General features: G+C 48.5%; 10 protein-coding genes across 10 annotated transcripts; 4 read left to right on the top strand and 6 right to left on the bottom strand.

Moving 5' to 3' along the window:
- Nucleotides 1-493: 493 nt before the first annotated feature.
- N7495_008080 (putative mitochondrial methylglutaconyl-CoA hydratase (Auh)) lies at nt 494-1,482 on the bottom strand (the record flags this gene model as incomplete). Its single annotated transcript, XM_057210731.1, has 2 exons — nt 494-1,064; nt 1,124-1,482. The coding sequence occupies 2 exons, from the start codon at nt 1,480-1,482 to the stop codon at nt 494-496; spliced, it is 930 nt and encodes a 309-aa protein (XP_057060274.1).
- A 233-nt stretch (nt 1,483-1,715) lies between these two features.
- Nucleotides 1,716-4,490, bottom strand: N7495_008079 (uncharacterized protein; the record flags this gene model as incomplete). Its single annotated transcript, XM_057210730.1, has 1 exon — nt 1,716-4,490. The coding sequence occupies one exon, from the start codon at nt 4,488-4,490 to the stop codon at nt 1,716-1,718; it is 2,775 nt and encodes a 924-aa protein (XP_057060273.1).
- A 946-nt stretch (nt 4,491-5,436) lies between these two features.
- On the top strand, nt 5,437-7,928 carry N7495_008078 (uncharacterized protein; the record flags this gene model as incomplete). The annotated part of the gene is made up of 2 exons (XM_057210729.1): nt 5,437-5,639; nt 5,696-7,928. The coding sequence occupies 2 exons, from the start codon at nt 5,437-5,439 to the stop codon at nt 7,926-7,928; spliced, it is 2,436 nt and encodes an 811-aa protein (XP_057060272.1).
- A 793-nt stretch (nt 7,929-8,721) lies between these two features.
- N7495_008077 (uncharacterized protein) lies at nt 8,722-10,265 on the bottom strand (the record flags this gene model as incomplete). The annotated part of the gene is made up of 3 exons (XM_057210728.1): nt 8,722-8,764; nt 8,814-9,213; nt 9,269-10,265. 3 exons carry the CDS (start codon nt 10,263-10,265, stop codon nt 8,722-8,724), a joined length of 1,440 nt encoding a protein of 479 aa, XP_057060271.1.
- Nucleotides 10,266-11,004: 739 nt separating this feature from the next.
- On the top strand, nt 11,005-12,913 carry N7495_008076 (glutamyl-tRNA(Gln) amidotransferase subunit PET112; the record flags this gene model as incomplete). Its single annotated transcript, XM_057210727.1, has 4 exons — nt 11,005-11,287; nt 11,348-11,424; nt 11,475-11,616; nt 11,667-12,913. The coding sequence occupies 4 exons, from the start codon at nt 11,005-11,007 to the stop codon at nt 12,911-12,913; spliced, it is 1,749 nt and encodes a 582-aa protein (XP_057060270.1).
- A 541-nt stretch (nt 12,914-13,454) lies between these two features.
- On the top strand, nt 13,455-14,550 carry N7495_008075 (arginase; the record flags this gene model as incomplete). The annotated part of the gene is made up of 3 exons (XM_057210726.1): nt 13,455-13,541; nt 13,599-14,182; nt 14,247-14,550. The coding sequence occupies 3 exons, from the start codon at nt 13,455-13,457 to the stop codon at nt 14,548-14,550; spliced, it is 975 nt and encodes a 324-aa protein (XP_057060269.1).
- Nucleotides 14,551-15,063: 513 nt separating this feature from the next.
- Nucleotides 15,064-15,758, top strand: N7495_008074 (uncharacterized protein; the record flags this gene model as incomplete). Its single annotated transcript, XM_057210725.1, has 3 exons — nt 15,064-15,235; nt 15,285-15,584; nt 15,655-15,758. 3 exons carry the CDS (start codon nt 15,064-15,066, stop codon nt 15,756-15,758), a joined length of 576 nt encoding a protein of 191 aa, XP_057060268.1.
- A 463-nt stretch (nt 15,759-16,221) lies between these two features.
- On the bottom strand, nt 16,222-18,767 carry fcpA (protein-serine/threonine phosphatase; the record flags this gene model as incomplete). Its single annotated transcript, XM_057210724.1, has 3 exons — nt 16,222-18,310; nt 18,377-18,463; nt 18,520-18,767. 3 exons carry the CDS (start codon nt 18,765-18,767, stop codon nt 16,222-16,224), a joined length of 2,424 nt encoding a protein of 807 aa, XP_057060267.1.
- Nucleotides 18,768-19,934: 1,167 nt separating this feature from the next.
- N7495_008072 (uncharacterized protein) lies at nt 19,935-21,228 on the bottom strand (the record flags this gene model as incomplete). The annotated part of the gene is made up of 3 exons (XM_057210723.1): nt 19,935-20,878; nt 20,932-21,073; nt 21,130-21,228. 3 exons carry the CDS (start codon nt 21,226-21,228, stop codon nt 19,935-19,937), a joined length of 1,185 nt encoding a protein of 394 aa, XP_057060266.1.
- A 754-nt stretch (nt 21,229-21,982) lies between these two features.
- On the bottom strand, nt 21,983-23,535 carry rpt3 (proteasome regulatory particle base subunit RPT3; the record flags this gene model as incomplete). The annotated part of the gene is made up of 6 exons (XM_057210722.1): nt 21,983-22,001; nt 22,068-22,731; nt 22,783-23,069; nt 23,128-23,226; nt 23,289-23,330; nt 23,378-23,535. The coding sequence occupies 6 exons, from the start codon at nt 23,533-23,535 to the stop codon at nt 21,983-21,985; spliced, it is 1,269 nt and encodes a 422-aa protein (XP_057060265.1).
- Between the last annotated feature and the right edge of the window lie 565 nt (nt 23,536-24,100).

Raw genomic sequence — 24,100 nt, 5'->3', positions numbered from 1 at the left:
AAGATTCAGGAACAATCTATAGATCGTAATTTTGCTGAGTCGTATAACAGGAATGCGCATTTCTGAAGATACCCATGGATCGATACCTAGAAATCCTTTACTATCTTGCCCCTCCAAGGTTATTCTGTGTCAAATCATTAAGGGTCCTCGGTCATTCAAGCATATCCAGTGAGGTAGGAACATGGGATAAAAATGGATATACTTGCCCTTTTGCCTTATGCAGGTTTAATGCAGCCACCCGAGGATACGAGTCTGAGAACAAGTAGCGAATAGGAAACATAGAAAGCCACCTGAGTCTTGGGCAGTCACTGTGGACTCTGTGGAAACAATAAAAACATTGAATTAGAATGTGAATACTCATGAACCGTGGGTACAGACCTCACGCCCATGGTTCAATTTATATAGAATTTGTTTCATTTTGCTAAAAATTTAGGTAAACATTAGGCAACAGAGCTGATTCATACCTTGGGTACCTCTTGTATCCAGTTCCAGCTCAACGGCCTCGGAAAACAGGCTTGCGCTTTTCCACGAAAGCGCGCAATGCTTCATACCGATCTTCTGTTTCGACCACGCCCTCATACGCCCGATTCTCTGCCAGCTCGCCGAGTGGCGACCCCTCAACTGCTAGCAAAGCCTGCTTGATAGCGATAGGTCCACCCTCACAAATTTCTAGCGCCAGGTTGATACTCTCGCGTAGAACTCGCTCGCGTGCCACGCCTTCCTGGGGCCCTTCCTCGGGAAGAATTTCAACTAGCCGGTCACAGAGTCCCAGGAAGTAGGCCTCTGGACCAGACACCCGGCGCCCGGTCAGAATGAGGTCGCGCGCGCGATTCATTCCGATGAGCGCGGGCAGGCGGTAAGTACCTCCTGCGCCCGGGATGATAGCCAGGCGGGTTTCGGGAAGACCGACGAGACTTGTAGAGCCGAAGACGCGAAGGTGAGTGCACAGAGCCAACTCAAGACCGCCACCCAGGGCCATGGAGGAGATAGCAGAGATGGTAGGGATTTGAAGGGCGGATAATTCTTTGAAGGCGGTGCGCAGATTCAAGAGGAAGTCTTCGGTTCTGTTCAATCGCATCTGGGTTAGCCTGACGTTTGGATGTTTGGTCTCACATAATCTCACTGAGCTTGTGTCATTTTGGCGCGCTCTTTCAGATCTGCGCCTGAACAGAATGCGGAGTCAATATTGCTCGCTACCACTAGAGCCCGGGTAGGCCCATTGCCTTCCTCCGCGGCGATGGACTTGATGTTCTTGGATAGGGTTTCGAGCAGGTGACGCGAGATTGCATTGCGGGCTTGAGGCCTATTCAGCTGCAGCACACGCACATGACCGGACCCTGGGGCAGGGATCTGCTGGATCTTAATTACATCATCTTCCGTACTAGTGCTGTATCGCGAGACAAAAACCCGGTATACTGCAGCTGGGCGAGAAGTCCTGGCAAGGGGAGTAAGAACAAGTCGGGGAGAAAGGAAGAAAGCCATCGTTCAGGTCACTTGGGTAGATCGAGGAATACTCGATCATGGGTTCAAGAGTTGAGAAGGTGGGGTGGTGAGTCGTGAAGTATGTAGAATTCAGAAGTTGTGGATCTCGCAGGTGTGGGGAAAGCTCATTTGGCCGAAGATTGCCGAACATCGCAGTGGTATTTACGAAAAAATTAAGGTCAAGGGGTATCACAGTTTTTTTTTTTAGCATTAACGCTATAGCTATAGTATATTTACAAACGATATTCTTCAACCTCTTCATCACTGGGCCACTCCCAGCCGTTTGTCCGGCTGACAATGTCTTCTGCCTCTTGTATTTTAGAGTTTGACCGGCCTTCCACTGACTCTTCCATCTCTTCCAAGTACACCCGGAGGGCTGTCAGGGTCCGGCGCATCATGATGTCACCATTCAAGCGTTCCTCGGCTATCTCGTTTAGTGTGGCAGCCGATTGGCTCATCCTTTGTAGTAGGTTCAGCAGGCCATCTCCATCTCCTGCTCTCCCAAGAGCCCGGACAAAGTTGTGGAGTGTTGAGAACGAAGGGACATGGAGCATCGCAGGTAATTGGATGTTTAAAGATGTTTCTGATATAGGTACACCTCGCTTAGCCACATTCGATATCTTCGCAGCCGGGAGGATGATGCGGTCAAACTCGGACTTCAGAATCGAGAGTCCGTTCTCAACCATACTGTCGAATGAGTCACTTCCGTCAATTTCCATGGGAACGCTGCTGATAGAAAGTCCCTGATACCACTCAAGAGCTACACCGACAGATTCCGGGTGGCTCATGCCGGCATCAACAGCTTTGCTAAATGCCAAACACAATACACTGAAACCATGCGGTCCGAGTTCGACGCCTCGTTCTCGCATCCAGCTCAGCACCACAAGAGTCGCATGCCATACAATTAACCTGTGATGGGAACGTGCGTGGGTTCGAGTAAATTGAATCTTGAGGGATGCATTTCCCAGAGCAAAAAGCAGGTGAGACCAGGCCGCTCGGCAAGGCGGTTGTCTCCCTTTTACCAATTGAATCGCATGCCACAAAGCTAAAGGATGATGTGTGTTTCTTCCCAAGTCGAACAGATCCGTACCCAGCGCTGTTCCAGTCGAGGGATCTAGATTTTGTAAGTCGTTTGATCTCGAAATTATGTTCATGAGACTGCCAGCGCTCAGGTCTGAGATTGTACAGAGAAATTTGATGAAGGAGGCGAAAGTGAAGTCGCGTAGCCTCTCAAGTGCTTTGAGATGGAGCTTTGGATAGTCTGATGGTCGATTTGATATAGTGCACAGCGCCATGATCTGATGCGGTGTCAAATTACTATTGCGTAGGTCAAACAAACCTGCCGCTAAGCTAGGGGCAGTATCAAGAAGGAGCGCCAAGAATCTTCCGGAGAATCGGACTTTCTGCGACACCATCTCCTCGAGGAATTCTGCCAAGGTGGGTGGTTCGGTTTGTACATAAATTAAGTCGCGCGCCGAAGATGGCTCTGAGTAAACTTCGGGGCCGTCCCCAGGTAAAGCAGAACTTGATTCCTCAAAGGCAGTCTTCTTCGCTTTTCCGCGATATATCAATTTCTCGGCCATCGCAACAGAGATGGCAGCCTTGGGGGCAAGGCCTTGATCCCGGTAAGATAAAAAGCAAGCCCACGCTTCGCGCACAGTCCGAGTGGCACGTATTCGTGCAACCCACACAGAATAATGATCGGGCCTACGATCAAGTGAAAAAGATAAAGCCTGTGGCCGCGGCACCAGACTTCTGGTTTGTATCGTTGGGCTGCCGTCGGTATCCCAGCCAGCCAGAATAGCACACATTTCCTCCCACAACTGGTGGGAGTAACCAGCCTCTTTCATTTGAGAAAAAACACTCATTGCACGACTGTACATGCCTTCATTGCCACGGTGGGCATCAATTCCCATTTTTTCTTCTTTCCAAGGAGGCCATGAAGGAGCCTTCAGATCGGCAGACTGCCGCTCAGCTGCCGTTTTCTTATGAGCCACTTGAAGAGCAGCGACTGCTCGGTAGCCTTGTCGTGTGATATGAAGCACCGGCTCGTGCATGGCCATAGCTTTCAAGAGCTCAAACTGTGCCTGCTGTTGGATGAAAACGTTTCGATATGGTTGGGTATTTGTGGGTAGTGAAAGCAGCCAGAGACAAGTATTGTACATCTTGGCTTTCCAGCGATCGCCTTTCAGCTTTTGTAAGACCGATTGTGGCTCGTCACTTGTACCGATGGTGGTTGAGAATGCTGAGAATGCACGCGCGATGATGGGAAAAGCCTCAGGCCACACCACCCGTGCCTGCCGAATCAATCTAGCAACCATCGTCATGCATGTGTCCCGATCAACTTGGGGGCTGATGTCTCCTGTAGGTACTTTAATACCTGTCGAGACGTTTGCCAGGTGTTCGATGCATGTCAGCGGTTGGCCAGTCATAAGATGTAGAGAATGAATGAGTAGTAGTCTGAAGGTATTAGAATCCAAAAACTCTTCTTTCAAAAGCATTAGAGTGATAAACGGAGGGATACGTGGTTTATCGGTGCCATATCGATTTGTACAATCGGCTTCAAATGTGAACATCCGATAAGCCGCCTGGGAGGGATTCTTGCTTGTCAGTATCCAAGCCCATGCCACTATATCTTCCACATCATAGCCTCGCGCGGTCAGATACTTGTAATTGCTCGCATCAAAGACATCGAGTAGTCCCGTATCCAAAGATTCCCTCTCATTTTCAGATTGTCGCAATAGAGATGAATCCTTGAGTCTTATGTATGCCCCAAGAATTGTCTGAAGAGACTGCCGTACATGGGCCTGTTTTCTTTCCATTTTCCAAAGCACGTATCTCGAGACAACCCGGTCAAACTTGAATTTAGTGGTAGGTGTGCCCTTGGAAGGCTGTAAATTGGTTCCCAGTGGATAACCAGCAGACTGGAGACATTTTGCAAGGTACTCGGAAGGTGTGGGAGGTGTGGGGAGTGCGTTTCCGTCTTGTAAAGGAATCGGAACCGTCATCTTCTTCTAAACTTTGCAGTAATAAGTTATATCGGTTTCCCTCCGAATCCAATTGCTCAATGCGATTTGGATTGGCACCTAAGCTGTGTAAGGAGGCTATTGATTCGAGGCTGTCGAGAGAGGGTCGAGAGCGGAAATGACGAAGTCCCAGGGTTTTCCCACGAAAATAGTTCCACTTGAACTCATAGAAGCGGTCATACTGTCCCTGAATGTGAATGTCAATTGAAGATCAATTAAGCCATTTATACAGAAAGTAAGTACCTTGCAGCCGTAATATCTGAACAGATGAGTTGCTCTTATGGTCCCCGTGAGGCCTCGAACATGATTGAGAACTGATGACATCCATCAATATAATCATAGAGATACCTATTCCAGAGTGGTCGCTCTAGCCAGGCAATCCCAGAATGTAGATTGTATATTTATTAAAATAAGAAAAAGACCGGAAGCTTGACGGCAGAAAATGGTGCCGTCACGTGATTATGGGCGTCACTTTTTCGGGAAAGCGCGCATTCTGAGTCTCACCAAACGGTATGCCCTCGCCCTCAAATTCCCTTGAAACAGCTTCAACTTCCACAAAGTCTAGATGGTGGTAATATCCATTGTCCCCTCTTTGGATACTTGATACGATTTTTGAACCCCCGCCTTTATCTTAATCCCCACAAGTACCCCTCACTACTTCGACCGTGTTTTTCTTCTATTGTCGCGATCTCCATCCTTTATTGAGCCTGTCTCGGACCTCATTAAAACTGCTCGGATACCAGTTCCTCCTGGGACCACGGGCCACTTTCAGCCCCAATTTCTTATCAAACTTTAACCTTGTGATCGCATTCTCTCAGGATTTGGTGTAAGCATTTCCACATTCCAGTGTTATTCGAAACAAAGTCTGCTTGCGGGGAACGCGTCAGATACACTCCTACCGATCTCGCTACCATCGCAAGTGCCCAAAATGAGTGGCGAAGAATCTGGAGATAATAATTCAATGCCTCCGACAAATGGCAATGCCCATCCGGACTTGACTGCTGCTGCGACTCAAGGAAAGAGGAAACGTTCGGTCCAGGAAGAGAAAGCAGGGCCTGACTCTTCATCCATGTCGCAAGAGAAGGCAAATCTCCATGAGCATCTGCGCAACCTCGTTGACCTTCTTGTCAAGTACGTCTAAACAGCGCCTACAAAGCTCATGTAGCAAGAGCACTAACAATATACAGGCATGATACCGATCTCAAGCTCCTTTCTTGCCCTTTTCCAGCGTCGAATGCCAAGCCTCGGACGAAGCGCGCCAAAACTTCTAGTGACCATGAGACATGCAACATTCAAACTCGCGTTGAATCCGGCCGTTACAATACATTGCAGGATTTCTTGGCAGACATTGAAAGGGCATCTGCCGCTGTGATCGAGCGCAATCAAACTCAGTTACATGGCACAAGTACTGGGCCTGCCGACGGGGCACCCTTGACTGAGCTTGTCAGCCGCATTGCTGCTTTCAAGAAGCACATGAACAGCTTGATTGGACAGGCCTTCATGAACCTGATTGACATCAAAGCTGAGGCAACCGAAGATGATGCCGAGGAACATGAAGATCCCCTCACAGTATCGATTGTTAGTGCTCGTGAAGACAAACAAGCTTTGACAATGCTTGGTGGAAGCCAATCAAACCCAAGACAGCTCTTCTCAAGCCTGCAGAAACCGGTGAAAGTACAACTGCAGTCTTCAGAGTCTGGCGTGGAGAAGTTCGTCGAGGTACAAGAGGAATTGCGTGAAACTGCCCTTCCCAGAGGCATCTCAGCCACCAGGGTTGTTCCTTTCAATCTGAGCGCTACCCCAAAGGTTGAAAAGACGCTGGGTGAGGTTTTCCCTCCTCGTGCTGGCGTACCCCAGTTGGAACCACCTCGTAAACGCATCAATCAAAGCAACACAGTCCCGTGGATTGATCCGTTCGATCTGGTTCTGGACACGAAAAACTTCTTGGGCGATCGCAATAACTATCACCTTGCGCCCCTCCCTTCCGGGCAATGGCTACAATACGGCAGTGTCACGCCCTCTCCATCTTATTGGGCTCGGGTAGACAAGTACTACGCAGAGGCAGATTTTTACCACACTCATGGAGACTCTACTCTCTCGGCTAGCCAAGATACATCCACCCTTCAGGGAGTCTTCTCATCGTTTGCACCATCCTTTGACAGCTCTGGAGCTGTCATTCAGGACGATTCAAAAAACCTGGTCTGGTGGGGCCAGCGAGGTGCCAAACGCCTACGCACCTTTCTATCTTCTCCATACCAAGAAGAAGTCATTCCAGAGGCAAATGCCATCACAGAGCAGCCTAACAGCATCGCTGATCTCGACGAAAAGACTCTCGACGAGTTGGCGCAATCTTTCAACCCAGAAGATTTTGAGAACGCAGGCTATCATGACCCTGAAAACGAGACTCCAAGCAACGACGATCCGGAATCGAGAGATATCGATGAAATACTTGCAGAGATATCTGGCTTGCTGGAAACTTTGACATCCTATCAAAAGATTCGCTTTCTTGATCTTCCAACTCCTACCGGGGATAATTCTCAGTCGGATGAGTCGACACCCGCACCTGAACAGGTCGATGCGGGAACCCCATCAGCTGCCGAGCGAGCTGTTTACGAATCCCTTAAATCAAACCTTTTCGCTGTCATAAGCAATCTACCTCCATATGCAATTGCAAAGTTGAATGGTGACCAGTTGGGGGAGTTGAAAGTCAGTACGAAAATCATTATTGAAAATCCAGACTGGAGCGGCACTATGGAGAGGGATGATTACACGATGCATCAGGAGCGTGCAGCTGCAATTGCCGCACAAGCTAATACTGCAAACCGAGTCTCAACGCCATCAGTCTCCCGACCTGGGAATTTCCAAACACCCCATGCTGGCATACCCTTCAATCAGCGTAGCGGCTACACTGGCAATGCTCAAACTCCTCAATCGCAAAATAGATTCCAAGCCCCCATTCAGGGACGGCAGCCGTCCACAGGTAGTGCATTCACCCCTGCCACTGCAGGTCGTCCACCAGGCACTCCCTCTCAGCGCCCGTTGCAATATTCGCAAGCAACTTCCCAATTCAGCCAGGCGAATAACATCCCGCAATTTCAGCGGTCTACTTCCAACGGTCATACACCTGCACAGTCTTACACACCGCGACCTGGTCAAACAGGTCCATTCAACGCCACGGCACAAGGACGTACCCCGTTCCAGGCTCCACGGGCTCAGTACGCTCAGACCCCGTCCCAAGCTCTTCCATACGCTCGCAGTGCCGTGGAACAAGCGGCATTAATAGACCGGAATAAGGCACAACTGGCAGCGCAGAGCCGCCAAAGCTCAACACCTCAGCCATCGAGTTTTGATGCACGTCGGTCTCAAGAGGGAAGTCTGACACCAGGAAGCAAGCCGAATGGCACTCCAGTTCAGTCATAGAAAACATTTTCTTTTCCTCTGACTATTTGAGCGCATGCCGTCTTGCTGGACATGAAATAATATCTCGCACTTTCTCTTTCTCTTCGATATTTCCTCCAAGGAACAAACTTCTATCTTCCTGGTCAACCCCTGCCTTTCTGTTTTTCTCTTCTATACTTTTCCCTTGATCCAGCCCCATTATCCTACTATGATATTGGGCCTCTGCTGCCTGTTTGTTTATCTTATTTGCTTTGTTGGTGTTGTCGCATCAAAACAGCGACTGGCGCGTGGGTGATTTTCAATAAGGTTTGGCCTAGGTGGTCTAGGCCACTGTTTTATCAGCTTAAGTACTTATTCGGTTTAGAGGATGGGCATTCGCCTTTTACACAATTTTAATCGATGTGTCCCAATCTACATGTTACCTAATAGCCCTACAACCAATGCCCTGAAGTACGCCTAGATATGCACTCCTCTCCATCAAACAAGTTCAAGCGAGCAATCAGTGAGTGTGAATGGTCTCATTAAAATTTTCATAATTCTCATAGATGATACAACCCAACGAAATAATCTCACAACTTCCGGGCCTGTCCTAATCCGCCACGCCGATATATTCCATTCAGATGCTCAAGCCCAGAATCCAAGCGCTATTCTCCTTGCCTGTCCTGTGCTTTTTTTTGTATTTCCACAATGGCAGAGTCGTAACAGTCGGACATGAAACGCAGACACAAGCCAAAGTCCAACGAAGTTAACAGTTAAATAGATCAAAAGAGATTTCATCAGTCAGTATTCTATTCCCAGTGCCCATATATATGAGCTAGGGAATGAACATAGCAGCAACAGTCATGAAGCCGAAATATCTAAGTTCATATCAGTATTATTGTGGAAAGCAGAAGATGAATGACATACAGAGTAGCACACCTCCAACCATCCTTGGAATCAACGAGTGTCTCAATCCCTGTGGGGTAATTGGCAGCAATAGCAGCAGCCGCACCGCTAGTGACTGTTACGACGACCAGACGGCCAGAGAACTCGGCAAGCATACTGAATGCGAGCAGCGGTAGTAAAATGGCGCCGGATGCGATTATTATCGCTATGTAGATTGGTGATGTAGCAGTAGCAGCAGCGGACGCGGACACGGCCGGCCGAGGTGCCAAAGAAACGAGGTCAGTATCCTGATACAGGAAGCGAGTTTCGGCTGCAGTGATGGGATTATTTTTTTTCATCCAGGAGCGGTAGTTTTGAACGTCATCTTCCGATGCGCGGGGAAGAGTCTGGAGGACCTTGCTATATGCACTGAGCGCAGTGTCTATTGGCGATCAACACTCGGGTCTGTACGTCATTGAAGGGAGTAGGTAGCTTACTATATTGTTCGGTCTTTTGAATCAAAGCTGCCATCAGGTCCATGCGACGATAATGCAGCGATGAATATCCCTGGGTTTGGGCGTCCATGCGACGGGAAGCGGGCTGGAGTTCTCTTCCTTCTTGCTCGGCTTCAGCTACACGATGCATCTCTTCATATTCGTCTAGTGCTTGAAGGTCTTCCTCCATCTGCGAGATCTCATCTTGGAGATGCAGCAGGACGCGGTGGTTCATACTCTCAAAGCGACGATATAAGGGTGGAAATGTGGCCTTTTCCTCATCCGCTGAGTGAGTGAGTTGAGATGCGACGAGGCCATAGCCTGAGGAGACCTGCGACGCACTGGGGTTTCTTCTCGTTACTGCTCCGCGATGAAAGCGGTCTTCTGGGCTTCTGGGAGGAGATGGTGGAAGTGATTGCCTATGGAGAGCGGTTTCCTTGACTTGTAATTGGCGTTTGAATGGGACTGGAGGTGACTCCGGCCTCGATGAATCATAATCTTCTGGCGCAGATGGTTTTTGTCTCGGTGGGCCTTTGTGAGCGATGTGCAATTTTGCCTCTCGCGGAGGTGCTGGAGCTGGTGGCGGGCGCGAGTCGACCCCGCCATATGAGCGTCTTGTCGCTTTTTGAGATGGTTTCGTTTCCGCCAACATCGCATGTGATACAGAACTAGCTCGTGGCTTTGGTGCTTGGATCTTAGCGATCGCTTGCGCCTGAATGGCAGGCACTGGCTCGTCCTCGGACGAGTCTGAAGACGACGATTCATTGCTGCTGTCAAGAAATTGGAATACATCGACTACTTGAGTCAGTACTGGCTTCGGGGACTCAGAATCCGCCTGCGGTTTCAGAGCTTGTTTTGAGCCGGCGTCATTTAGTGATGAGAAATTCTTATAGTTCTCGATAGGGTCATGTTTAGGATTTGAAGTAGAGGATGTCCTTGTTCTCCCATCCTTCTTTGTTTTTCTAGAGCGCAAACTATGAGAGGCGGTATAGAGTGGCATGGCGTTCGGAATAGATCGGAAACCAAATCTCCGTCATCGCTAGACGAACAATATCCTGGATAGCTGGACTTAAATCAGCGTTGAAGTATGGCCCAAGGGAGGGGCCGTCGATCAGATGTACAAGTAAAAATCCGAGCACGGAATGCAGGGTCGACTGTGATGTACTAGAGGGTAAATTCAAGTGACAAGACTCGAATGTCGATGTCTCAAAACTCCTCTTTCTCTGACATTCCTTGATAAGAGAGGTATGTATAAGTTGTTGAATGTTCAGGCCGCAAAATGCGCAGCGCAGTCTCACCAGATGTAATCCAGGAACCCTAGACAAGCTTAAACACTTGGGGTCGGAATATGCCTCACTGTGTATGAAGTACTCGGTATATTGTATTGAATACAAGGGAAAATGATTCAATCGGGGAATGAACAACAGAAGAAAGCGGAGTAGAAGATGAACAAATCAACATATATGGAGTACATGCCTTGCATATTCAACGCCGGTCTAGCGCCCTAAATTTAATCATTAAGCCATTTTTACTAGTAAGTAAATAGATAAAATATGTACTTCTTCATTATCTGGCTCCTCTGATCTTTTGTAAAAAGATAAAATAAAATAAAATAAAAATACTTCAATTAAGAAGTACTCTATCTATGTTAGCCAAATGAGTTATCCTGTCATACTATGCTGTGGTCGATAACTCCGATTAGATTCCGCGCTGATCTTGACTTCAACACTCCAATCTCTATGCTTCGGCGACCTACCAGCGGCGCAGTCCGCTTATTCGCTCGACTCAATCGACATTTGATTATATCATCTTCCCCACGCTACTCTTCTTCTCTCCAAACAGATCAAGCTGATCGTGCTGATCGCGTTCCGCTCCGCAAGCAACTCAAGCAGGATGCCAAGGCCCTCAAACTCCAAAAGAAACAGCGAAAAGAGAACGAGGAGGAATCCAGACAGACATGGGAGTTGACAGTCGGTGTAGAAATACACGCGCAATTGAACACTGCTGCAAAATTGTTCTCTCGTACGTCGAGCTCGGTCTCTCTGGATTCTGGACTGGTATTGACCCCAACTTCTTCAATAGGTGCTGCTACCTCTACAAGTGATACCCCAAACGCGAATGTCGCCCTATTCGATCTAGCCTTCCCAGGGAGTCAGCCAGTGCGTTACAAGGACATCGTCACACAAATATTATCGCTCATACACTTCAGGAATTCCAAGCGGCCACCCTCCTCCCGGCGCTCCGAGCGGCAATCGCCCTGAACTGTGAAATTCAAACTGTTAGCCGGTTTGACCGCAAGCATTACTTCTATCAAGATCAACCGGCTGGATATCAAATCACCCAATACTATGGTTGGTGTTGTACATCGATTCACAGAACCAGAAACTAAATCAACTTCCAGAACCGTTCGCTCGAAATGGATATGTCGATCTATACGATTACGATGGCATCGCGCCGGAAGATGGTGACCGGGTCCGAATTGATATCAAACAGGTGCAGTTAGAGCAGGACACCGCTAAATCACAGGAATACCCGCCTTCGACGCAACTCCTAGACTTTAACCGTGTCTCACATCCTCTCGTCGAGATCATTACCATGCCGCAAATTCACACTCCTGCCACAGCCGCGGCTTGCGTTCGAAAACTCCAATCAATCCTGCAAGCGTGCGGGGCCGTGACGACGGGAATGGAATTAGGCGGACTGCGAGCCGATGTCAATGTCTCAATTCGACGCCGAGGCGATGCACCGGGACAACATCAGTATGATGGAATTAGTGGTCTGGGTCAGCGCACGGAGATCAAGAATCTCAGCAGCTTCAAGGCCGTGGAGGATGCCATTATTGCGGAGAAGAACCGCCAGATTAGGTTACTTGAGAGTGGTGGAGTGGTTGAAGGCGAGACGCGTGGGTGGACTATTGGCAGTACGGAGACTCGCCTCCTCCGAGGCAAGGAAGGTGCTGTTGATTACCGCTACATGCCGGATCCCGACATCCCACCACTGGTCATTGGTGAAGACTTGATCTCCAGTCTCCAAGGCAACCTGCCCACGTTGCCAGATGCGCTGGTCTCACAACTGATCGGATCGGAGTATGGTCTCTCGATCGAGGATGCCAAGCCACTGATAGAGCTGGACGATGGCGCTCGTTTAGAGTATTATCAAGACGTGGTGGACATCCTTTACTCCCGTCATGGTGATCAAAACGATCAAACGCGTGCGACCCTCGCTCGAATGGCGGGCAATTGGGTCCTGCACGAGCTCGGAGGCCTCTTGGCTAAATCAGACCAGAGCTGGGATCCCGAAGTTGTCCCGGCACAGTCCCTTGCCGACCTGGTCGACTATCTTCACCAGAAGCGCATCACTGGACCCACGGCCAAGCAGGTTCTGGCGGCAGTCTTCGACGGAGAGCGTCGACCAGTGCCTCAGATACTAGATGAAGACAACCTTCTCTTCCGGCCACTATCTCGCGAGGAGTATCTGGCTCTGGCTGAGTCTGCCCTCGCACAAAACCCGCAAATGGTTGAGCAGATCCGTCAAAAGAAGCAGCTAGGGAAATTGGGCTGGTTTGTGGGACAGATGATGCGCACGGGTGAGAAAGGCCGTGTTGAAGCGACCAAGGCCGAGGAGATTCTCCGGGAACTGATCCTGTAGTGTATGACTATTTATGTATATATCTTTGAACTTGGCACTGATACCCGTGGAGTCTGTACACTATACTCGGTACCCTTGATAGCTGTACAAAGAACTCCTAACTCATAATTTCCCAAATAGATCAGCTACATATACCATTACGAGATTACCCGGACTTTGCGTCACTTTTTCTACCGTGAAAATGGACGGTGGGACAGTGTTATGGGCCAAAACGGGGCACCTCTCCTCAACCTGTACTTAAGGGAAATGATGGAGAACCCGTGATCGCTAAAAGCAGTTTTTAGCGAAAGTCAACGAAAAGGCGGAACAACCAACGGCCCCCGGAGGGAATATTAATATGATAGGGGATCAAGCTTATAAACTCCTTATCTTCCTCATCTTTTTCTTCTTTCTTTCATATTCATCCTCCTTTCTTTTCTCTCCGTTTGCGGGTCATCTCTGCTTTCCCCATCCTTATCCCCACCTTTTACTATCTTATCGTTGATAAGATCAAAAGTGACTTCATCTCGACTCTCTTGATATACTCAACACTCCATTCAAAATGACAGCTCCTCCTACAATTCTCTCGCGCTTCCTCTCCAATCCTAACCAGCTGGGTGTGGTAGCTGTCGGCTTCAATGGTGGACAAGTAAGCCAAAATAGTGGAACCGTGAACAGCTACGTCATGAATACTAACCATATCTAGGGCAAGAAAGGTGTAGAGGCAGCACCGATGGCACTCATTGAAAACGGTCTACTCACTCAACTGCGCGAAGACCTTGACTACGAGGTCCACCACGATGATGTGGTTCATTACTACGAGAACGACATTCCCGCCGACGATCCCGATCACCGGGGCATGAAGAAACCCCGCGCTGTTAGCGCCGTCACTGAGCGTCTAAGCTCCCAGGTCTACGAACATGCCAAGGACGGCAAGCTTGTTCTCACCCTCGGCGGCGACCACTCCATCGCCATCGGCAGTGTCTCCGGTACTGCCAAGGCTATTCGTGAGCGATTGGGCCGCGAGATAGCTGTTATTTGGGTTGATGCTCATGCCGACATTAACCGGCCTGAAGATAGCCCTAGTGGTAACATCCACGGTATGCCCGTGGCCTTCTTGACCCGGCTGGCCCGGGAAGAGAAGCGTGATGTCTTTGGCTGGCTCGAGGATGACCACATCATCAGCACTCGCAAGTTGGTATACATTGGTCTACGTGATGTTGACCGTGGCGAGAAGAAGCTTCTGAAGGAGCATGGCATCAAGGCGTTTAGCATGCACGACGTTGACCGGTGAGATCTTGTTCTTTAGTCTTTGTTTATCAACATGTCGCTGACCACTTTTTTCCCTATACAGTCATGGAATTGGACGTGTTGTCGACATGGCTCTCGCTCACATCGGCAACGATACTCCTATCCACCTCTCGTTCGATGTTGATGCTTTGGATCCCCAGTGGGCTCCTAGCACTGGTACCCCAGTGCGAGGAGGACTCACCCTGCGCGAGGGTGATTTCATCTGCGAGGCTGTACACGAGACTGGCAATTTAGTAGCCATGGATCTGGTCGAGGTGAACCCCAGCTTGGACACTGTCGGCGCCAACGAGACCATCCGCGCCGGATGCTCATTAGTCCGCAGTGCTCTGGGCGATACCCTCCTTTAAGTTAGAGCTGTGAATATTTCTGTTCCTATTTTAGATTAGATTGGGATAAAAAGGAAAGCAGTGAAAGACGGGTTTCGAATGTTCAATGATTTTTGCGCATATCTATAAAAAGTACCACGACCCGTCAACCCGTAGTCAAATCCCCCGCCACCTGAATTTCCAAAATAGCCCCCCCTTACAGGTTACTTTTCTTTTATTTTATTTTTCCGACCTACGCATTTTCCCTGACGCATCAAGCAGCTGCAACTTAGCTCCATTTCCATTTCTATTTCTGCAGCGGCGCCCAATGCGCTGTCTGTCCACGTCCAGATCCTTATCGCCCGCCTCACCCAACATTGCGCTCGACGAATTCACAGCCTCGTAACAGCCCTAAATCACAAAAGCAGAACCCAGACAGACGCGCGCACACCTTGATTCAAGTCCTCTATGACCAGAGCTTCAAGGACCAAGTTAAATCGGCCGCAGTAGCAACCTCCAACACCTTGTATACGATCCGACTACCACAACAACAAAATGCCAACGGTAGAACGGCGCGTCGAAAGACGCTTAAAACAGCGCATACACCAAAGCTACCACTGGCCTGAAATCCAGCTGAATGTCTGGTTGATAGTCGTCCTAGCAGGCTCAGCAACATGTCTCGGGATCTTTGCCTGGTTTATGGTTGTGCAAACACAAATGAACCTAGGTATCATATGGTGAGTGTCAACAAATAGTTCCTATAAACATCAATACAGCTTACACTAACAATCCTACCGCTAGGCTCTTCCCATTCATGGTCGTGACAAGTGCTCTGGGCGTCTTCTTCGTCTTCCTAGTCCTAACCCTAATCGCGCGCCACTTCCTTCTACCAGGCATTCTGATTCTGGGCAGCTTCATTCTCTTTGTGCTATGGTTGACCGGTCTTATTGAGACTGCATTGCAACTCTATAGTATCAAGGGCAATGTCAATGATAATTGCCAGATCTATGTTGTGGAGAATGTATCGCGGGGGAATAATATCGATACGTTGGCTTGGTTGACGCAGAGCACAATCTGTAAGTTGGTGAACTTTCAATAGCTCAATGTCTACTCTTTGAGTCTCTAACTAATTATATCTTGTTGCAGGTAATTGCTGGAAAACTGCATTCGCTTTTGAGATTCTCAATACAGTCTTTTATGTTTGGATGATGGTTATGTCTTGGCAGGTTCATCGGGACTTTTATCATTGATTTTTATGAATTATTTGACTGTTTACGATTTACTGGTTTCTATTTCTTATTTGTTTTGTTTTTATTTTTGGTTTTGTTTTTATTTTTGCGTATACCACTACTTGTTTGGCATGGGATGTGCGTTGATGTACTGATTTGGCAGCGAGTTGGATATCAATGTTTTAGATGGAATTGAAGCACTACAAGGAGGCTATCAACATTGGAACCTCCATCTACAAAAAAGGAGAGCTTTATTTTTCTTTAATTTTTGATTTGATTTGATTTTTAAAGATATCTTGTAAGAATACCTCAAGCACGCCTAATGCGTGGAAATAAAATTGAAACGGAAGCAACGTCAACCAAATTCCAATGGCTCTTCAAAAAGATACCGACAAACTCCGTCGCTGTATGCCAAGATAGAATGAACCTCGTGAAATGGCCAAATAGGAGAGAGAATGGTTAAAAGAGAAGGAAGAGGGGCTTGTTAATAACCACTCTCTTCATCTCCATCCCCTTGTTCATCCTCACCCTCATTAGATCCACCCTCGGCAGTCCTAGTTCCACCCTCATCGGATCCACCGCCGTCCTCGAATGCTGCGAGCATCTCTCGTTCTAATTCGTCCTCGTCATCAACATCGTAGTTGACTGCGCCTGTCATATCAGTTTCAGAGTCCATATCAGCTTGCGATGTCGCGGCAGATTCATCAAACGACTGGGCGGTTCCGGCACTGTTGGCTGAAGCGACTTCTCGAAGACTTGTGCTGCGCTCGTATGATCGCTTGATCCGCTGTGAAAGTCGCGAGCCCATATCTTCGTCATCAGGGTCATATTCAGCTGAACCATCGCCATTAGAGGTTGCACCGCGCTTACGCTTCTTTGTCTCCTCGTCTGGGTCGATCGTGCTCTCATTGTCACTCTCGCTTTCGTCGTCACTTCCGAGGAAGTCTTTCAGCTCATCGTGAACCTCCGCTTGCTCTTTAGCATCGTATCCGATAGGTGACGTCGCATCAAGACCAGCATCATCGAACAAAGCGTCTGACTCCGTATCGCCCTCTTCAGAAGATGACAGGTAAGAGCTTTCCATGTTTACTTGGGATGGGGAAATGGGCTCACCGCGGTCGTCGGGGTGTACGGTGAGCAGGTATGGTTCTTCGTCCATGAGACGCCAGTTTGTGAGAGAGTCTAGAAGCCACTGGGTAGTGACGATCTTGAGATTCGGATACCTGGTAGCTTCGCGCACCTTAGCGGTTCGGTTCCGTCCAGCCACCAGGTGAGTGGTTCGGGTACTGATCTTCGAAGCAATAGTCGCACCGAAACTTTTCGCCCACAGCGAGATGTCGGCATTCTGGGTATCTGTGCCCAGAGGAAGAACACCCGAGAAGATCAAGACCACCTTGCCGAGAACTTCACGCTTGATTGCAGGCATAATGTCCTTGACATCGGGCACAAACTTCAAATCAACGTCTCGATCTTTAGACGCCTTTTCGCCGCGCAAGGTTGCCACACGACCGCCGATCTTGCGGCTTTGTTGGTCGTATTGGTCAAAAAATTGACTGTGCACATTCTCAAGTCGTTCGCGCAGGTGGTAGAGTTCTCGGTCATTATCTTCAAGGAGGTGGTGACGGTTTTTGGAGGGTTCAAACTCTTCAATGCTGTCAGTTGAATCACTAGTTGAGGCCAATGCGTCATCTTCTGCATCCAAAAGCTTCTGCTTCTGAAGCAATGGACGGTCTTCTACCTGCTGCATAATCTTTTCCTCTTGCGCGCTGGTCTGTTCCAGAAGTAGTTTCGGGTTGTCACCACCGCCCATGGTCACAAGTTGCTCCAGTGCTGAAACTTCGGAGCCTGTTTCTTTCTTTTGAGGCTTGTCGGGTTTCTGGTCCTTTTCCTTCTTTGTAACATCGTCTGCGCTAGGCAATTCTTGCTTCTCGGGCAAAAAACTGGAATTGATATCTCCGATTCCAACGAAGAAGTCGTATGGGGTGACTTTAATGAGATTGGCATTCCACCGCCACACGTCACCGCGATCATCCATGATAACCACCATCTTGGTGTCGACTGGGAATAGTCGTTGCAGATTCTTGGCGGTCAGACTGCCACTCTCATCGCGACTGAGAATGCGATCTCCAAAGAGCTCCCGGGTTGGATCAATGATATCGGCAATGTTCTGAGCGTAGGCTCGGGTACCCATAGTGTAGATGTGTAGTTCATAAAGCTGCGCCACCTCGCGTAAGAATTCCTCCAATCCAGGTCGCAGCTTAATGTAGTACCAGCACCCGTGCATTCCAGGTCCATCGTCAATGAGTTGGAACTGTCGGACATCGCGAAGAGCCTCATAGTTAGGATTTTCCTTGTCCTCCTTCCATTCACCAACAGTCGGGTCAACGGTAGCATGAATAATGGTCTGATCGAGATCCACCACAAGTGATAGGCGCCGAGATGCCAGGAGACGGCGCTTGGCATCCTCCTCCACTCTGGAAGCTTCCTTTGCGCTGACTGTGAGTGTAGTGTTGTCGTGGGACATTTGAATCGGGGCGCGCATAGCATCTTGGATTTGCGTATTGTAGGTAAAGCTATAGAAAAAACGTGTCAGCATTTGATATTCGCCATGATCGTGGTCGAGTTCGTAGTGGTCTTACCCAGTCATATCCTTGCCACATTCGGCACACATTCCGCCAAATTGCACCTCGTGTGAACATGGCTCAGTGATCTCCACAAGATCGACACTGTATTAATTGTTAGCGAAAAAGATACCCCCTAATAGCAACAAGGTAACACATACGGTCCTGTGATAACGTCCCACCTGGAGACTTTCCATTCCTCGATTATTCCATCGACAGGCGATTCAAAACGAGCTGGATACTTGCGCTCCACATCAACTCTGTTTCCTAGCCCATCAATCTCGTCGGTAGTTGAACGGTAACTGTACCAGAAGATAGCCTCATTCTGCGAAACCTCATCACCCGCACTCTTGATAAAGGACGTGACGGTGATCGGGTAATGAAGGCCGTGCGGCAAACGGAGAAGCATGACTGATCCCAGATCGCCCACTGGCGATAAAACCCTCACCCCGAGTGAAATAGGTGTTTAATTCCAATCTCGTGTTGGCTACCTCCGATCTGAGCGACAGCAAGAGCAGGGTAGAATTTATCGCGACTATCGTGCCATGCCCGGACACGAGCGCGTGACTGAATGGACTTGGAGGGTGGGGGTTTGAAGAGGTGGAAGTTAGGGTAAAAAGACAAGATTTCTTTTAAGAAAGAAAGACTCAATGCACTCGAGTTGTGTGAAATGAGAAATGAGAGAGTTGAAGCTTGTCTGGTGATTTGAATTGCCACGGCGGTGGGGATAAAAGAAAATGCGGGAATTGGAATAGGAGTGGCGAAGTCAGTAAATTGTAGCTTGAATGCACATGTCAGGTACTGAGGTTTGGTTTGAGAGCAATGAAGTGTTTTGAAAGGTTGTAGGTTGTGATGAAGATATAGTAAGTTCGTCAAATTTGAGCGGGGAGGTTCACTTGGAGCTTGCCTACACTCACTCACCGCCTTTCTGGGTAAACTTGGAAGTATTACTCTGACATTCAACGAAAGTACCTCTGAAGGATATATTACTTTGTCCACTGGCTAGTACAATTTTGAAGTTTGACTTGGAAGTTGGAAGTTGAAATGTTGCGTACAGTAAGTAGCAAGCTAAGCTATCCATTGATGCTCCAACCAGTATAAATTCCTTGCAGGGAATCAGCCATGATTGGCTTGATCGGATCCATAGAAGCTTTTCAGCCAATTAGCTAACTATACAAGGTGCTTCAAGTATCCGTATATGCTGTGACATGCAGGGCAAATGCTTCTCCTATGTAGTACTTTAATACGCCTCGATATTCGTATCATTTAGATCTTGCGCAATGAGCGCACACCCAAGCCAAAAAAAAAAAAAAAAAAAAAGTAAGAGACACAAATTGATTTCAGCCTCAACTAAATAAGTAAATACATACACAAGTAGTTTGCAATACAATCAGCAAGCTAGTCCTGAGGAAATTAACCTCAAACATTTAATCAATGGTAGTATGGATTGGGCATTAGCAGAAAAAAAGGAAAGCAAAAGAGTACCCGCCAATCCGCATGTGCGAAACCTTTCCTAATCTCGGAATTCCAGCTTGGTGGTAGCTTTACCAAGAAACAACTGGGCCTGATTACAAACTTATTTCGCCTTGGCCAGGCCAACGGCGTTGTTGCCGAGGTCGTAGACACTGTACCACTTTCGGAGGAACGCGTCACCGAGGATGGCAAGGGGGCCAGTAGGCTCAGGGAAGTCCATACCCATAAAGCTGCTGATGCACGATCCCTGAGCTTCAAGGATGTAGTCATGGGGGCCGATGGTGAAGTTGTAACCGCTAAGGGTCAAGGTAAGATCGGGGAGACTGTCAAGGGTAGCACAGTCCACAGTGTACTGGCCGGTCCAGCCCTTGGTAGCGCCGATCTCCTTGTTGAGCAACTCAGCAAGGGTGGAGGGAAGGGCAATAAGAGAGGTGCCGGTGTCAAGAATGACACCGGTGTTCTCGAGCTCAGCAACGTTGTCACCAAGAGCGATAGCGTTGAATTCAACCTCCCAGTAGGCCTTGCGACGGAGGGGAATCTTGATAAGCTCGCCGGTGTAGTGACTCTTATCAATGCCACCAAAGGTAGCCTCGGAGTTATCACCCTCTTTGTTAGCATCGCCGAGGTAGAAAGCAAACACAGGCTCATCCAGCAGGCCCTGGTTGAGCATGTTGTAAAAGGGGGGAACGATGTTGTTAACGGAGATTGTGTCGTATCCAAGACCCAGGATACCATCGAAACGACCGAAGGCAAAGGCCAGACCAGGCTCGTTAGTGGCCTCGGCAAAGTCCTGCTTCTTAATTTCGAGGTCGCCAATGGTGACGGTGTCCTGAGAGACAAAGCCGCTCAGGCTACCCGAACCATACTGGATCGCGAACTCAGTGCCGTTCTCCTTGAAGGAGCTGGATGCGGATGAATCGAACTTGCTGTGGAGGTAGCAAGCGATGGAGGTACAGCCAGAGCTGGGAACCCACAAGTTAGAGCTCCCTGTGTCAAGGACGACCTTGAAGGTCTGAGGAGGGGAACCGATGGTGATTTCGGAGAAGTCTGAAAGGATCAGTAACGTTACTCCATTACTGAGAGGGATTCGAAATACTTACATTGGGCGTTCAAGAAGTTGTCCACGAGGACGTCATGAGCCAAGGTAGACTTGAAAGTAGTATCTTGAAATTCACTCTCATGCTGAGTACCCATGTACTTCTGACCGAGAGCTTGGATGTGTGATTGAATGTCGTTGATATCCTGCGATCGAAAATGGTTAGAGGGGACCTGATGGCTGGGGTTGGGGAATCACTTACAAGGCGTTCATGGGCGGGAACCTTCTTTAACTTGAGTTTGTGGACCTCAGCAGAGGCAGAGGACAGCAGCAGGGCTGTCAGAAGAGTGAAGGACTTCATTGTGTGATGAAGTACGGGTGGGGAAAGGTGGTGTAGAGGGATGAAGGAAGAAGAAGGAAGATAAGACAAGAACTGGGGGCGGAGCCTGGCGATCGGCATAACGTGACGGGAGTGCGTCATTACCGGAATCAGCTGGGCCGGCGGTGTGTTACGCTTCCAAACATTCCCCCGTTTTCCTTACCCTTTCAATATAGCATGTTTATGATTTAGAAGCTTCAAATATTTGTGTACTATCAAATTGTTTTTATAAATTATCTACTCTACTCAGTATTCTGGAATTTGGGTCTCAGTGTACTGAATGCAGGTGGTTGCCTTGGCGCTCACTAGCGCAAAACAGCTGTACTAGGCAGATGCAGGAGATAAACAAGGTGGCAAGGCCCTTTTCTTGGTTTACCGTCGTCCTAGGTATGTGGAATTTTAAGTATCACAATTCACCATCTAACGGAATATTCCGACTGAATAGCTTTTGATATTACACAGTACGGTAAAGCGGTAACCCCGAAAACATGAAACTTGGAATCGCGAACCATAAATAGTTACTTTGTACTCCGTACCTTTCCAAGGTTTGATTACCAAGCGGAAACATGTCCATCTTAGCTACTCGACATTTAGGAGTTTTACGTGGTATAATATGAGGCACGTCTTGCATTGTTATCCACGTCAAATTGATCATCTATGATACTCAAGTTTCACAGAGTATTGATCGTACAACGAAGAGGCCACCCACGAAAACCCAAAAACCAATAGAGGTGCTTTACCTGTAGAAGTCGAGTCTGTTGAAAAGTAAACGAGTCAGTAACATGCATATGAAATTAATTAGGAGGAAAAATGAGACATACCTGTCATCCTCGTGGCCACTCTTCACCTGAGCAGCATAGGCATCCTCGAGGTCGGACTGGATGATGTTATATCGGTTCTTACGGACGGCTCGCAGACCCGCCTCTTGCATGATCGCAGCAATTACCGCACCCGACAACGGGTCGTTGCGCACAATCAAAGAATCAAGGTCCACTTCAGGGGACAGCGACATCTTCGATGCAATAGTACTGAAGATCAGACGGCGCTCGCGTCGATCCTTCAGATTAGGGAACTCAATCTTACGATCCAGACGACCAGGACGCAGCAGAGCTGGATCCAAAGTGTCTGCACGGTTAGTGGCCATGATGACCTTGACGTTGCTAGTCTGCTCGAAACCATCCATCTGATTCAGCAGCTCCAGCAGAATACGCTGGACTTCGCGGTCAGCACCGGTCTGGGCGTCGAAACGCTTGGTGGCGATTGCGTCAATCTCGTCAATGAAAATGATCGCAGGAGAGTTCTCGCGTGCCATCCGGAACACGTCACGAACCATGCGAGGACCTTCACCCAAGTACTTTTGCACAAACTCTGAGCCGTTCACGCGGATGAAGCTGGCGGTTGTGCTGTTGGCCACGGCCTTGACCAACATGGTCTTACCGGTTCCAGGGGGACCGTAGAGCAAGACGCCACGGGGAGGGTCAATACCTACTTGAGATTAGCACTAGTACGAGGGAGAAAGAAAATTCGTGGACGCACCGATCTGTCTGTAGAGGTCAAAATGCGTCAATGGCAGCTCAACCGCTTCCCGAATCTCCTGCTTCTGCATGTCCAATCCACCGACATCAGCATAGGTCACATCTGGCTTCTCATTGTCGGCCAGCATGGCAATGGAGGAGTCAGCCTCTGGGGGAAGAATGTCGACCAGGGCATTAGAGTGTCTGTGAAGGGCAACGGAGGATGATGGCTTCAGCTTCTCGCGATCGAGTGTCGACAAGACACGGACAACGTAATTCGATCCGGTCGAGCTTTGTACGATACCAGTACTAGACTAAGTTAGCCAGAGCTCTCTCTATTCCACAACTCAAAGCATTTAGATCTCACTTCTGATCGATGGCCTCCATGAACTGCCCAATAACGAGTGGCACACTCTGTATCCGCTTGATCTCCTCTTGTGCCCGAACCAGCTCTCTCTTCAAGCTCCTACATCGATCCCAATAATTAGTAACTCAAGTCTATGGATACTGGGGATGTTATGAATGTACCTTTGCTCATCCTTGATGTATTCTTCCTGCAGCTGGATATATCTAGGAGGCATTAGTCGCTGCTCTTGGTCATTTCTAGATTGACGTACTCTAGGTGTCTCTGTAACCGCTTGAGGGTAGCATATTCATCATTGTCATCAGCACCAGTTCCTTCCACAGAGTCAAGATTGGTGATGGCGTCCAGAGCGTTGTGCTTGGAAAGAGGCGTGACGATGTTGGCCGGGCTCTCCACGGCGACGTCTGCCATATTGAGAGCTGGTGGTGATCAAGAGAGAATGATAATCAGAGAGGAAGATGGTAATATGCTTCGATGGATGTTCGTGGAAGAAATTGGTAAGGCGAAGTTGTTCGGGAATGTGGTCATTAGAGAGCTCTGGAATCGGGGAAGTGAGAGCTTACATGGTCACGTGATGTGTGCAACCGCGCTAAGGCACTTCAATGTTTACCGTACTCGACTACTCTGTAGTTAAAGAAAAGTCGTAGATATCTAATAGTTGTCAAAAGCTGTATGTAGCCCTGGGATGATTCTGAAATACCCATGATATTATATGTCAACCTTGGAATTTCTTCATGATAAATTGTGCTGAAACTTCCACGGTTGTAAACAGACACCACATAGTAGCTCCACTTCGTGCCAAGCAGGAAGGACAAAATTTACAGCCCTGGAGTACTCTGTACTCTTTGGTCGATTTGGAAACTCCATATTACGGTTTATAACTTCAGGTATTCAGCGAATTAGCCTCAGTTAGGCTCATCTGGGCAGGTCAAGTCGTCACAATGAGGCTGTTCCTAATTAGGCACTGGATAGTTAG

This window comes from Penicillium taxi, assembly GCF_028828555.1.
Source record: "Penicillium taxi strain IBT 34144 chromosome Unknown utg000005l_segment0_segment0, whole genome shotgun sequence".
Taxonomy (NCBI): Eukaryota; Fungi; Ascomycota; class Eurotiomycetes; order Eurotiales; family Aspergillaceae; genus Penicillium; species Penicillium taxi.
Note: the sequence above shows the minus strand (reverse complement) of the source record. Positions and strands in the feature narration are given on the sequence as shown.